Here is a 10,720-nt window from a genome sequence, read left to right on the forward strand (position 1 = left end):
TACCTGAAATCATAGAAAAACACACAAACTCATAGTAAAGTCCAGAAATGTGAATTTAACATAAAAACTAATGAAAACATCTCTAAAAGTAGCTCAAACTTACTAAAAACTATATAAAAACAATGCCAAAAAGCGTATAAATTATCCGCTCATCACTTACCTTTTATAATCCTTTGTTAGCCAATTTGAGCCTACGATTAACCCACTTGTTCTTTAATTTAGCACATTACAAGCCTTAAAGCGGAAAACAATAAAAGTCCTTAATTTGGATCTTTGATTAGCTTAGACTAGTGTATGTGAGTATCATTCAAGTGTGGGAACCTTGGGACATTGGGTGAATAAAAAGGTAGTTTTGTATTTTTATTGAAAATATTGGGAATTGGGTACATGCTCATGTATTGATCAAATGTATAGACCTTATGCATTGATGCTCTTGTATATAGAAAGAAAAAAATGAGAAAAACAAAAGAAAAAAAAGAAAAAGAAAAATAATATGGCAAAGAAAAAGAAAAAAATAGAAAAAGAAAGAAAAAGAAAGAAATAAAAAGGGGACAAAATGCCCCAAAGCAAAGTGTAGCTCAATAAAATCAATGCATGAGTGTTGTGAAATGAAAAGGGATACATGAGTATGTGAAAAAGTGAAAAATGGGTAGTTAGGGTAGAACTTAATTGTATAGGATGTCATAGGTTAGGTGGGAAGTTTAAGCTTATCAAAGATTCAAATTTCAAGCTCACTTAACTATATATGCATCATACATTGACCCTAGCCCCATTACAACCAAAGAAAAGACCTCATGATACTTGTATGCATGCATGAAATATATGTTGATTGTTAGAAGAAGAACAAATCTTGGAGAACATGATTAGGGGAGAATTGAGAGAATCAACCCTAAACACTTGAGCGAATAGAGTGCAAATACATCCGGTGAGGGTTTGATGCTCAATTACATGTTTCCACCAATGATCATCTCCTTTCATGCAAGTTTGTAAAAATATTTAATAGCTTAATTCAATTGTCGTTTGGCATGGTTGTTAATACCTTTTGCCCTTGTGCTTATATATGCTTCTTGGGAATTAATTTATTTTGACAAAGCAATTGCATTCATGTAGATAGTTGCATATAGGTAGATTGCATTTAGTTAGTTTTAATTGCATGAATGTTGATCCCTTTGCTTTCTCTTGGTTTAAGCATGAGGACATGCTTGGTTTAAGTGTGGGGAGGTTAATAAACCCCATTTGTAGGGTTTATCTTGTACTGATTTTAGGGGATTTTATAACCTTTTACCCACATTTATTCAATGAAATAGCATGGTTTTGTAAATTTTCCCTAAATTGTGCTTAAAAGTGAAAACATGCTCTTTAAGTCCTTATTTGCTAAATTTTATTCAGTTTAATTTCATCTGATGCCTTGATGTGTTTGTTGAGTAATTTAAGGTTTTCAAGGCAAATATGAATTGAAAAAGTGAGGAAGGAAAGCATGCAAAACGAGAGAATTCAAGAAATGAAGGAATAACTTGAGCTACAGAGGTCCAAATGATGCGGTTTCAGTTGGGTTGGAAAGCTAACATCCGGGGCTTCGAAATGATATAAATTTTTCCATATGTTACTTCGCGTTCAGGGGCGCGCACGCGCACTTTGCGCGCGCGCGCCGATTCTGTCCGTGGCCCACTTTAATGAAATCGTCCCCAGCGGTTTTAGGAGTCTTGTGGGCCCAATCCAACTCATTTCTGATGCTATTTAAGTCAAGGATTGAAGAGGGATGAGACATCTAGTTACCATTAGTTTAGTTTATTAGTTAGAATTAGTTTCTAGAGAGAGAAGCTCTCACTTCTCTCTAGAATTAGGATTAGGATTAGGATTAGTTCTTAGATCTAGGTTTTAATCTTTGATTTCTTCTACTTCTACATCTCAATTCCTTGTTATTAGATTCATTCTTCTTCTATTCTTTTGTTGCAATTTCCTTTATGTTGTTCTTACATTTTGTTGTAGATCTACTATTGTTCCTTCCATTTTCTTTCAATTCAATAAGAGGTAATTCATAATAATTGTTCTTCTTTGCGTTTCTATTGTTGATCTCTTGTTTTTGTAGTTGTAGATTCCTTTAATTCTTACATTTAATAATGATTACTTCTATTGCCTTTTATGTGTTTGTTGAAATGCCTCTTCTAGATATAGTATAGATTTTGTTCCTCTTAGCCTAGGTAGAGTAATTAGTGACTCTTGAGTTATCTAATTCCTTTGTTGATTGATAATTGGAGAGATTGCTAATTGGTTTGGAGTGCACTAAAGCTAGTCTTTCCTTGGGAGTTGGCTAGGACTTGTGGCTCAAGTCAATTCATCCACTTGACTTTCCTTTATTTAGTAAGGGTTAACTAAGTGGTAGCAATGAACAATTCTCATCACAATTGAGAAGGATAACTAGGATAGGACTTCTAATTTTCATACCTTGCCAAGAGCCTTTTATAGTTGTTAGTTTACTTTCATTGCCATTTACTTTCACGCCTCTTATCAAAACCCCAAAACAACTCAAACCAATAACAAGACACTTTATTGTAATTCCTAGGGAGAACGACCCGAGGTTTGAATACTTCGGTTTATAAATTTTAGGGGTTTGTTACTTGTGACAAACAATCTTTTGTATGAAAGGATTTTTGATTGGTTTAGAAACTATACTTGCAACGAGACTTCAATAGTGAAATTCTAAACCGCCAAAAATCCGTTCATCAACGCATGAAGGTGCAAATTTCACCACTTGTGCATACGCATGGTGCGTGCGTACGCATGGTGCATGCGTACGCATGGCTCCCTTTTTGGCGTTGTTCACCAATGATCTCATATCCCACGTGAAGGGCCTTAGTTCCCCTGGGAGTGTGTCTTTAATTGGCGTGGCACACTGCTTTTCCCACGTTGCACGTGAAGTTCTCTGTTCAGTGCAGAGAAGTTTATGTTTGCTTCTCCATTTCTGTTCTTTGTGATTCCTGGCTTTCTTCTTCTTCAATCTTCATCAATTCTCTTCTAAATTTCTCCTGTAATCAATGAATGCATACTAACTCAAAGTATTGCTCAATTAATCATGAAACCAATGCTTATCTTGCAATAACTCTTAGTTTAATGAATGGAATTCTAAGAGAAAAACACTAAAGATGCGCACGCATCAATAATAACACCCCTTAGGTATATTCAAGTCCCAATTTATTAAAAGTCTGCTTAAAACCCTTGCTAACTTAAATATCAGAGTCTCTTGCAGGTATCATCCCCCACCCCTTCACGAGAAACCTGAATAGCGGCACCCAAAACAAGTCGGACACTACTTCAGAAAGAGTCTAGATCTCATGTTCAAGTCCAAATCACCATTTTAGGTAACCCTCAAAATACATACTAAAAAAATTATTTTTACATAACTAATATATATTTTTTGTGTTTTACATTCTAGTATTAACATTCATACATTATCTTAATATTAATATTACTAATTAAATTGTCTTAACATTAACACTTAAAATGATAAGAATATTAAAAACTTAAAAAAAACAACACTAACAATAAAATAAATATATTCATATAAATAAATTGACAAAATAATAACTTATATATTGAGGATGATTTAGATGTGCAACAATGTGTTCTTCTAAAAGGGCTAAATCTACACACTCACTTGTTTCTTCAATTTTCATTTATAGTAATTTTGATCTCATTCTACTACTACTACTACTATAAACCACTATCACTACTCTGTCTTCAGTGTTTTATTACTATTCTATCTTCCGTATTTTCGGAGACCACGAAAGGAAAAGAAAGAAATTTTATAGAGGGTGACTAGGCGGTGGACAGCTACATTCTATGCATAGAGGACGCGTGACACCCTCTCTCTTTCTCGCCGTCTACGATAGAAAAAGCAGCAGGAGAGCAGCGTTGAAGTCAGGCCTTGGATGCGTATCGCCACTCCAGCATCTTGCCATGGCCGAGAAAGAGCTATCAGCATCTCGCCATCGCCGAAAAAGAGCTGTCAGCATTTTGCCATGTTCAAGAAGCCTTCGTCACCACCAATGGGTCCAACGTCTGGTCCATGCAACTATACATCACCAAACTGAAAGCAATATATAAAATAATTTATTGATATATATTAGCCATTAGACAGATGTTTTTATGAAACTAAGTTATAGCAGTTGACCGGTTGAACAGAATAAAAGCAAGCACCACTTTTAAAAAAGATAACTACTCCAATGAAGATGTTAAAAACATCTTTTCATGATGATCTTAGTTTAAAAAATGTGACTTATTTATTTTGTCACACTTTAAATAAAAATAACACTTTTATAGCATATGAAAATCAAACCCTAAAATCTATCATCCAATGGTCAAAATAAAATATCTTTATATAAAAACCGTTATAAAATTTTTATTGGAATATCCACCTTCAAAAAATGCCGTTTTTTAAATTTTCTGTTAGATTCTAAAGAAGCAACCGTTCTTTTTCCCGGGAAAGAAGCTAACATTGACAAGTGGACACTAAACTAACAACCAGAGGAACGAGAAGCAAAACCTCTCCCTCTTCATAACGTCACCATCTCCACCCCGTGCCACGTCATCGCAACAAACCCTATTTGCCATCAGTTGTAGTTAGTAGTTACAGTTAATAACTTCACTCTAGCTTAGACTACAGTTGGAAAATAAGTAAATAACAATAAAAAGAATAAAAAAGAATTTAGAGAAGTAGCTTGTATATAAAGTGGGAAAACGTGCATTGATTAAACCCACGAGAGTTGAGCCATTATTTTAATCTTACTTGAGTCTCAGAAATTAGAGTTTTCATCCATTTGTTTTTTTCTCATTCGTGAGGACAAAGAAAGTGAAAGAAAATCAAAGAAACTCATCATGGGAGATTGGGATTTCTGAGTGCACTTCAAGATAGAATAAACTCTAAGAAGCATCGCCATTTTCATTGTAATTGGCTATCGTGTATCACCTCGAATACACCACAGAGATCATCGAAGTAGAAGAAGGTCAACAACAACACAAGCTTCCTCCATAAAAGGTTTTGCATCTCTTATCTCTATCTCTTCCTTTGATCATTTTTTCTCTTTTTCCTTTTGTTTTTGTTTGAACTCCTTTTTCTCAATTTCTTATTCGTTAAGTGTTACTTTTGCAACAAGATTCTGTAATATATAATTATATATCGCTCTGCATCAACTGCATTTGTTATATTTGTAGAGCTTTCTTGTTAAGAAAATCAAGTCAAACTTTTTTATGGCTTCTTGCGCAGGCACAAGATTTGGAAACACAACAAAAATGTCATTGAGAATCATCTTTCAGATCCTTTTCTACTTGCATTTGCTCCTAACAGCAGCCACAGTGATCTTCATCACTGTTTATGGCCTGACCTCGGAATCTGGCGGCCAACATTTCCACCCTTTGAAGTGGTACCCTCCAGTTCTAGCTTCGACGGCATGTGGCGGAGTAATCAGTTTCCTGTGGCAATGGATCACTTTCAGCTACCCAAGAAACGCACTCAAGGCAGCATTTTGGCTAGGTCCGTTGCTAACATGTTTAATGGCTGGGATGTTTGTGTACATAGGCACTGCAACTAGTCTTATAGTGGGATTAGTTTCTTTCTGTTCTGCATTAGCTCAATCCCTCTATGGTTGTTGGGTCAGACCCAGATTCGAATACGCGACAAATATCTTGTCAGTTTCAACAGCTTTTCCACCTGCTAAAACCGGAGTGTCGGTACTCACGACAATTGTAATTGGAACCCTTTATTGCTGTTTTCTTGTATCCGGGATCGGTGGAGCTACAGCCCTTCAAGACAAATTCAAATTAGCTTTCATTTTCATCTTGGTGATTATGCTGAGCCTGGGATGGACCATGCAGTTTCTCAAGAATGTAATACAACTCACCATTTCAAGGGTCACATATCTGCAGATACTTGGAAACCCCATGGATACTTGTGCCGCGCTTCGTGACAGTATCAATCGATCTGTTGGATGTATCGCCATTGGCTCAATCCTTATCCCGGTCTTCACTCTCCTCCGCAGTTTTGGACGCTCCATGAGTCTACTTGGAGGAGAAAATGAGATCATGTTTTGCTGTGTTAGTTATTGTATGGGGATGGTAAACGTTCTTCCGAAGTTTGGGAGCCGATGGAGTTTTGTACATATTGGAGTCTATAACAAAGAGTTTGTGGACGCATCTCAAGATACTTGGGAAATCTTCACTGGAGCTAGAATGTTGCCACTCATAGACTCGGATCTAACCGGAGCATTATGTTTCCTTAGCGGAGTAGCTGTAGGTGCATTTTGTTCTATGGTGAGTGGAATTTGGATCCTTGTGATGCATCAGAGCTATGCCCTGGAAGTATCCATTTATGCTTTCTTGATTGGCTATTTCATGGTAAGGACTACGAACTAGGTTACATTTTACACTCACTACTTTCAGACTAACTCTTTTCATGGATACTGACTATGGTACCGATGTCTTGATGCAGTGTCGATTGGCAATGGGGTGGCTACAGGCATGTGTTGCGGCATACTATGTTGCCTACGGAGAGAATCCAGTGAACGATCAATTCGACTCAACAATTCCAGCACGCTTGGAGCAGATTCAAAGATCTCAGGCTCTGTAACCATTCTGAACTAACAATTTTTTTCAGCTGAACATATATTCTGAAGGAGAGTAAACCAACATAGCTGCAATATCTCCAAGATAAAATGATACTGACCACACAGTTGTAAGAACAATTTCTTTTTTGGTATTGTAAATAAAGATTTCTGATGCAGTCATCAATTGTGATTTGTGACAGATATTTCTAATGTGGTTCATGATTTTGTGCGAATATATTCCATAGAATAAACAGACACATGCATGTCAGTATTGAAGTAATAAAGAATTGACACCAGTCATACTAATTTTTAGTATATAACTTTGATGAAGTACACCATAAACTTATTCTACATATTGATCATTAGTTCATAGGATATTCTTCTCAGAAATAAATCAACTATATAACTTTCTACATATGATATAATCATCTGTGCAACAAATGAAAGCTTTAGTCCTCATAGCTGAGAATAAATATTATAGCCAGAGCCTTTAGATCGTTGTCGGGAAGCAAATCATGAAAAGAATTTAAGTAGATGCCTTAGTTCCCAGTCACAACAAATAATTGACTTGTGAAAAAGAATAATGATGACTCACAAGCTACACCAAGCAAATATGTATACGGTGCTACAACGAAATACAAGGTATCAACCTCACATCATTTTGGTCCCAGATGACCCCGTCCCCCGCATTCCGTACACATCATATTACCTGTTCCTCCACAACCTATATGGTGAAAGTTATCAAAGTGAAAAAGGGTTTGCAACAAAGATTCTCAACAGACAATTCGATATTAATAATTAATAAGCACGCAAGTGTTTCAATATAGAAAGAAGTAGAATGTCGCATCAAGTTCATCAACTCATATATGAAGCTTATTTTAATTAATGTCATAACCTCTCTCTATCTATCAAAAGGTTTTAAAACCTTTTAAATATGGATTCGTTCAAACCTCTTAGATGCCCAAGTCACAACTCGTCAACCCCAAATGGTTCATCTAAACAATCAACAAAGTGTAGAAGTTTCAACTATAAACCGAAATTGGCCATCCTTAAGATCAAGTAGATCCATCAAGAAAATGCTTTTATTTATCTTAATAAGAAAACTACAAGATGCAGCAACAGTTGAACACGAGGAGTAGGGAAAAGAAATTTGGCAGCACATGAGATATCTATGTTTGCACCAGAACATACCTAAGCAACGAACTTTGACAATTATGCCCTGGCTTTCCAATATGGAGTCAACGTATAGGCCAGAACCAGCACAAGTGATGCAAAGCACAGCACCTTTAGCTTCGCAATCAGTGCATCGGGGATTGTTACCGATATCTTTCTCAGTCAAAGATAGTCCAACAGGCTTCTCAATTATTTCTTCTGGGATGGCCTTATCATAGCAAAAGAGAGATTCAAGATTACTCTTGCGTCTGTTCTCATCTGCCTTCAAACTTGACACAGACTGAAACAATAGGAAATAGTTATCTATGAGGTACATTAAGTGCAAACCAAACTTCTGTATGCAGGTACTCTGGAACACATTCTCAAATGTGAATGAAAATCCGAGAAAGGAACATAATCCCACATTGTAATACTTCATCAGAAAAGTTATGTAGCTTTAATAAGGTATTCTCCCTTCCTAGGCTTTACTACTGATGTGTAAAAAAATAGCAGGTACAGAAAAATGAAATTTCTTTTGTTTCTCTAATTTATTATTCGTAAATGGCAATCCTACGAGACTTTTCCAATAGGTATAGTTGATCGAATGACTTATCGAATATTAAAAATAAGCAAAAACCAAAAGAAAAAAAAAAGGTTTCCATAATAACAAGAAGAACAAATCTTGTCCCATTAGATCAATCTCCATCTAACCTAAGCTTCTCTACCAGCCTTCTTAATCACTACCCAAAGATTATAACAATGACAAGGAATTCAGCAAAATTCGTTCTACCTAAATACTAAATACACCCTTAATAAACAAATACATAAACAGACATATTACAACAATCAAGAAACTCTTATTTAATCGTTGCAATAGCTCATAGAATTTCCAGCCCGATCCTATAGTAATTAAGTAAAGTCCAGAGGGATCATTCTCACAATAAAATTCTCAATTCTGGTTGAATACTTGTTGTTTGGTATTCCCCTAATTTCTATTACAGTTTCGCTACGAATGGCTATATTTTCGCTAGCAAATCCAACACTTCAATAGCATAATTTTCATTACAATTCTCGTAATAGAAAATACATATGATCCAAAATAAACGCAAAGAATCGAACAAGAGCCTAATTGACTGGTGACTAACCATGTTGGAGGCGCAGCTAGAAATGGAGCCATTGCGGGAAACGGCGTGAGTTGTTATGTTATTCGTCAAGCTTGAAATGGAACCATTGGACCGAAAATTGATCAGCGTTCTCTTCGTAGGAATCGAAACCTTCACCACCGAAGCGTTCGGTAAAGGGACCAATCTCGACGACGTCGTTTGCAGTGTTACTGAAGCCATAAGCACACACAGAGAGAGAAAGAGAAACGCCTAATTTTTTCTTCACCCAACTGTGTTACAGGTATAACATACTTCCTTCCTCGGAGAAATCGTGCGTTTTCGTTCGCTTCCGCTTTTCGTTCCTCGTAGTTCACGAAGCAGACCCGGATGGGGAAGTGGATCTACCGTCCTCCCCGAATTATAAGTCCGAAGTTCGGATTCGCTTTATGGTCCTCGACACAGCCCAGTATTAATTTCAATATTTTATTGGGCTTAAGGCCCACATTTGTTCGAAGCGCCTCCAAAAAGTCTGGGTTCCATTTTCCAATTGAAACTTGAAGATTTTCAACTCAACCTGACCCAAAAAAAAAAAAAAGGTTTTCAACTACACAATTTGGAATTGAACTTTTCGCTTCAAGGTATAGTTCTAGGGCCTTCGGCTCCGGGAATTTGGCCGCCGGAAATTTGTGATTTCAGAAAACGTAGGAGATGATTGACTGATCTTGGAGCTTGTAATGATTTCAACGCATACGCATGCTTAATTTTGTTGGACATGGCAAGACCAAAAAATAGTTTGTTGCAAATGGCAGATCCGTTAGGCATGTTTTTTGGACATCCGTTAGGCATTTCAATGATTTTGTTTGTGACTCTTAGTCGGGCTGAGGAACAGTTTGCAATGTTAAAATTTTGGAGAAAGTGACAAGTTAGTCTTTTGAAGATTTACACTTCATATGCCAATAAGCCATAGCTTAGACGGCATTCTGCTTCCTTCCCACCTCAAAGGTCTTGGATTTTGAGTCTTACTAACTAACTTATTATGTGCTGCTTTCTCTTTTCTCATCTCTTACTCTTTCTCTTTTATTACTCCTTCGTTATCATTTTCTTTTTTTATATGTATTCAAAAAATTAGAATACAGAAATTTTGATATACAATACAAAAATTTTTAAATAACCACATTTTCAGAACATTAATATTCAACTAACAAAATATGTACATTACATAAATTTTGATACACAATATAAAATTTTGTGTGCACAATACAAATTTTAAATTTTAGTACAAAAATTTTTGAAGCACTACAAATCAAAAAAATTGACACTTAACCAATAATATATGCACAACATATAAATTTAGTATATAATACAAAAATTTTAGTATATAATACAAAAATTTTGTGAACATACTCCTCTTCTCTTTGTCACCGCCACGAGGAGTTTCGTCTTTCAATCTTTCAATAACATGCATGTTCCTAACAAAAACATAGTAGATTTATGAAAGGGTAAGAGGAACAAATTTACAATGGCGATAAAAAGATCTTTTCAACAGCAACAAGAGCAATTCTCATGTCTTTAGTTGTTGTCATTTTTTTTTTTACAAAAAAAATATCTTTCTTTTTATTTTGTAATTTTGGATCAATGGCTATTCATATTATTTTTTTTATCGGTGGTGTTGCATTTTTTTGTATTTAGATTTTTGTTTTAGTAAAGAATTTTGTGATAAAAAATGATGATCAAAAAAAGAGAGAAAGATTCTGTTATGATGATGTAGTAATATAAATTGAAGATGATAAAGATAAAACAATGATAAAAATTAAAAAAAAAACTTTTAATAATTTGTTATATTTTATGTAAATTTTATTATTAAAC

At 35.4% G+C, this 10,720-nt stretch overlaps 2 protein-coding genes across 2 annotated transcripts; one reads left to right on the forward strand and one right to left on the reverse strand.

Annotated features, from left to right (window-relative positions):
* The first annotated feature begins 4,927 nt into the window (after positions 1–4,927).
* LOC107494338 (protein PNS1) lies at positions 4,928–6,971 on the forward strand. The gene is made up of 3 exons (XM_016115395.3): positions 4,928–5,035; positions 5,264–6,390; positions 6,485–6,971. Exons 2-3 carry the CDS (start codon positions 5,290–5,292, stop codon positions 6,620–6,622), a joined length of 1,239 nt encoding a protein of 412 aa, XP_015970881.1. The 5' UTR covers positions 4,928–5,035; positions 5,264–5,289; the 3' UTR covers positions 6,623–6,971.
* An 18-nt stretch (positions 6,972–6,989) lies between these two features.
* LOC107494369 (protein PHOTOSYSTEM I ASSEMBLY 2, chloroplastic) lies at positions 6,990–9,254 on the reverse strand. The gene is made up of 3 exons (XM_016115421.3): positions 8,897–9,254; positions 7,791–8,052; positions 6,990–7,323 (listed from the first exon to the last, which is right to left on the reverse strand). Exons 1-3 carry the CDS (start codon positions 9,092–9,094, stop codon positions 7,256–7,258), a joined length of 528 nt encoding a protein of 175 aa, XP_015970907.1. The 5' UTR covers positions 9,095–9,254; the 3' UTR covers positions 6,990–7,255.
* Between the last annotated feature and the right edge of the window lie 1,466 nt (positions 9,255–10,720).

This window comes from Arachis duranensis, chromosome 6 (assembly GCF_000817695.3).
Source record: "Arachis duranensis cultivar V14167 chromosome 6, aradu.V14167.gnm2.J7QH, whole genome shotgun sequence".
NCBI lineage: Eukaryota > Viridiplantae > Streptophyta > Magnoliopsida > Fabales > Fabaceae > Arachis > Arachis duranensis.

Excerpts from the sequence above, each read along its gene's own strand:
- LOC107494369 (XM_016115421.3), bottom strand. The coding sequence starts at position 9,094 with ATGGCTTCAGTAACACTGCAAACGACGTCGTCGAGATTGGTCCCTTTA. Across the intron at positions 8,053-8,896 it reads CTAGCTGCGCCTCCAACATG|TCTGTGTCAAGTTTGAAGGC; the intron begins GTTAGTCACCAG and ends CTATTGTTTCAG. Across the intron at positions 7,324-7,790 it reads TGTCAAAGTTCGTTGCTTAG|GTTGTGGAGGAACAGGTAAT; the intron begins GTATGTTCTGGT and ends TTCACCATATAG.
- LOC107494338 (XM_016115395.3), top strand. The coding sequence starts at position 5,290 with ATGTCATTGAGAATCATCTTTCAGATCCTTTTCTACTTGCATTTGCTC. Across the intron at positions 6,391-6,484 it reads TCTTGATTGGCTATTTCATG|TGTCGATTGGCAATGGGGTG; the intron begins GTAAGGACTACG and ends GTCTTGATGCAG.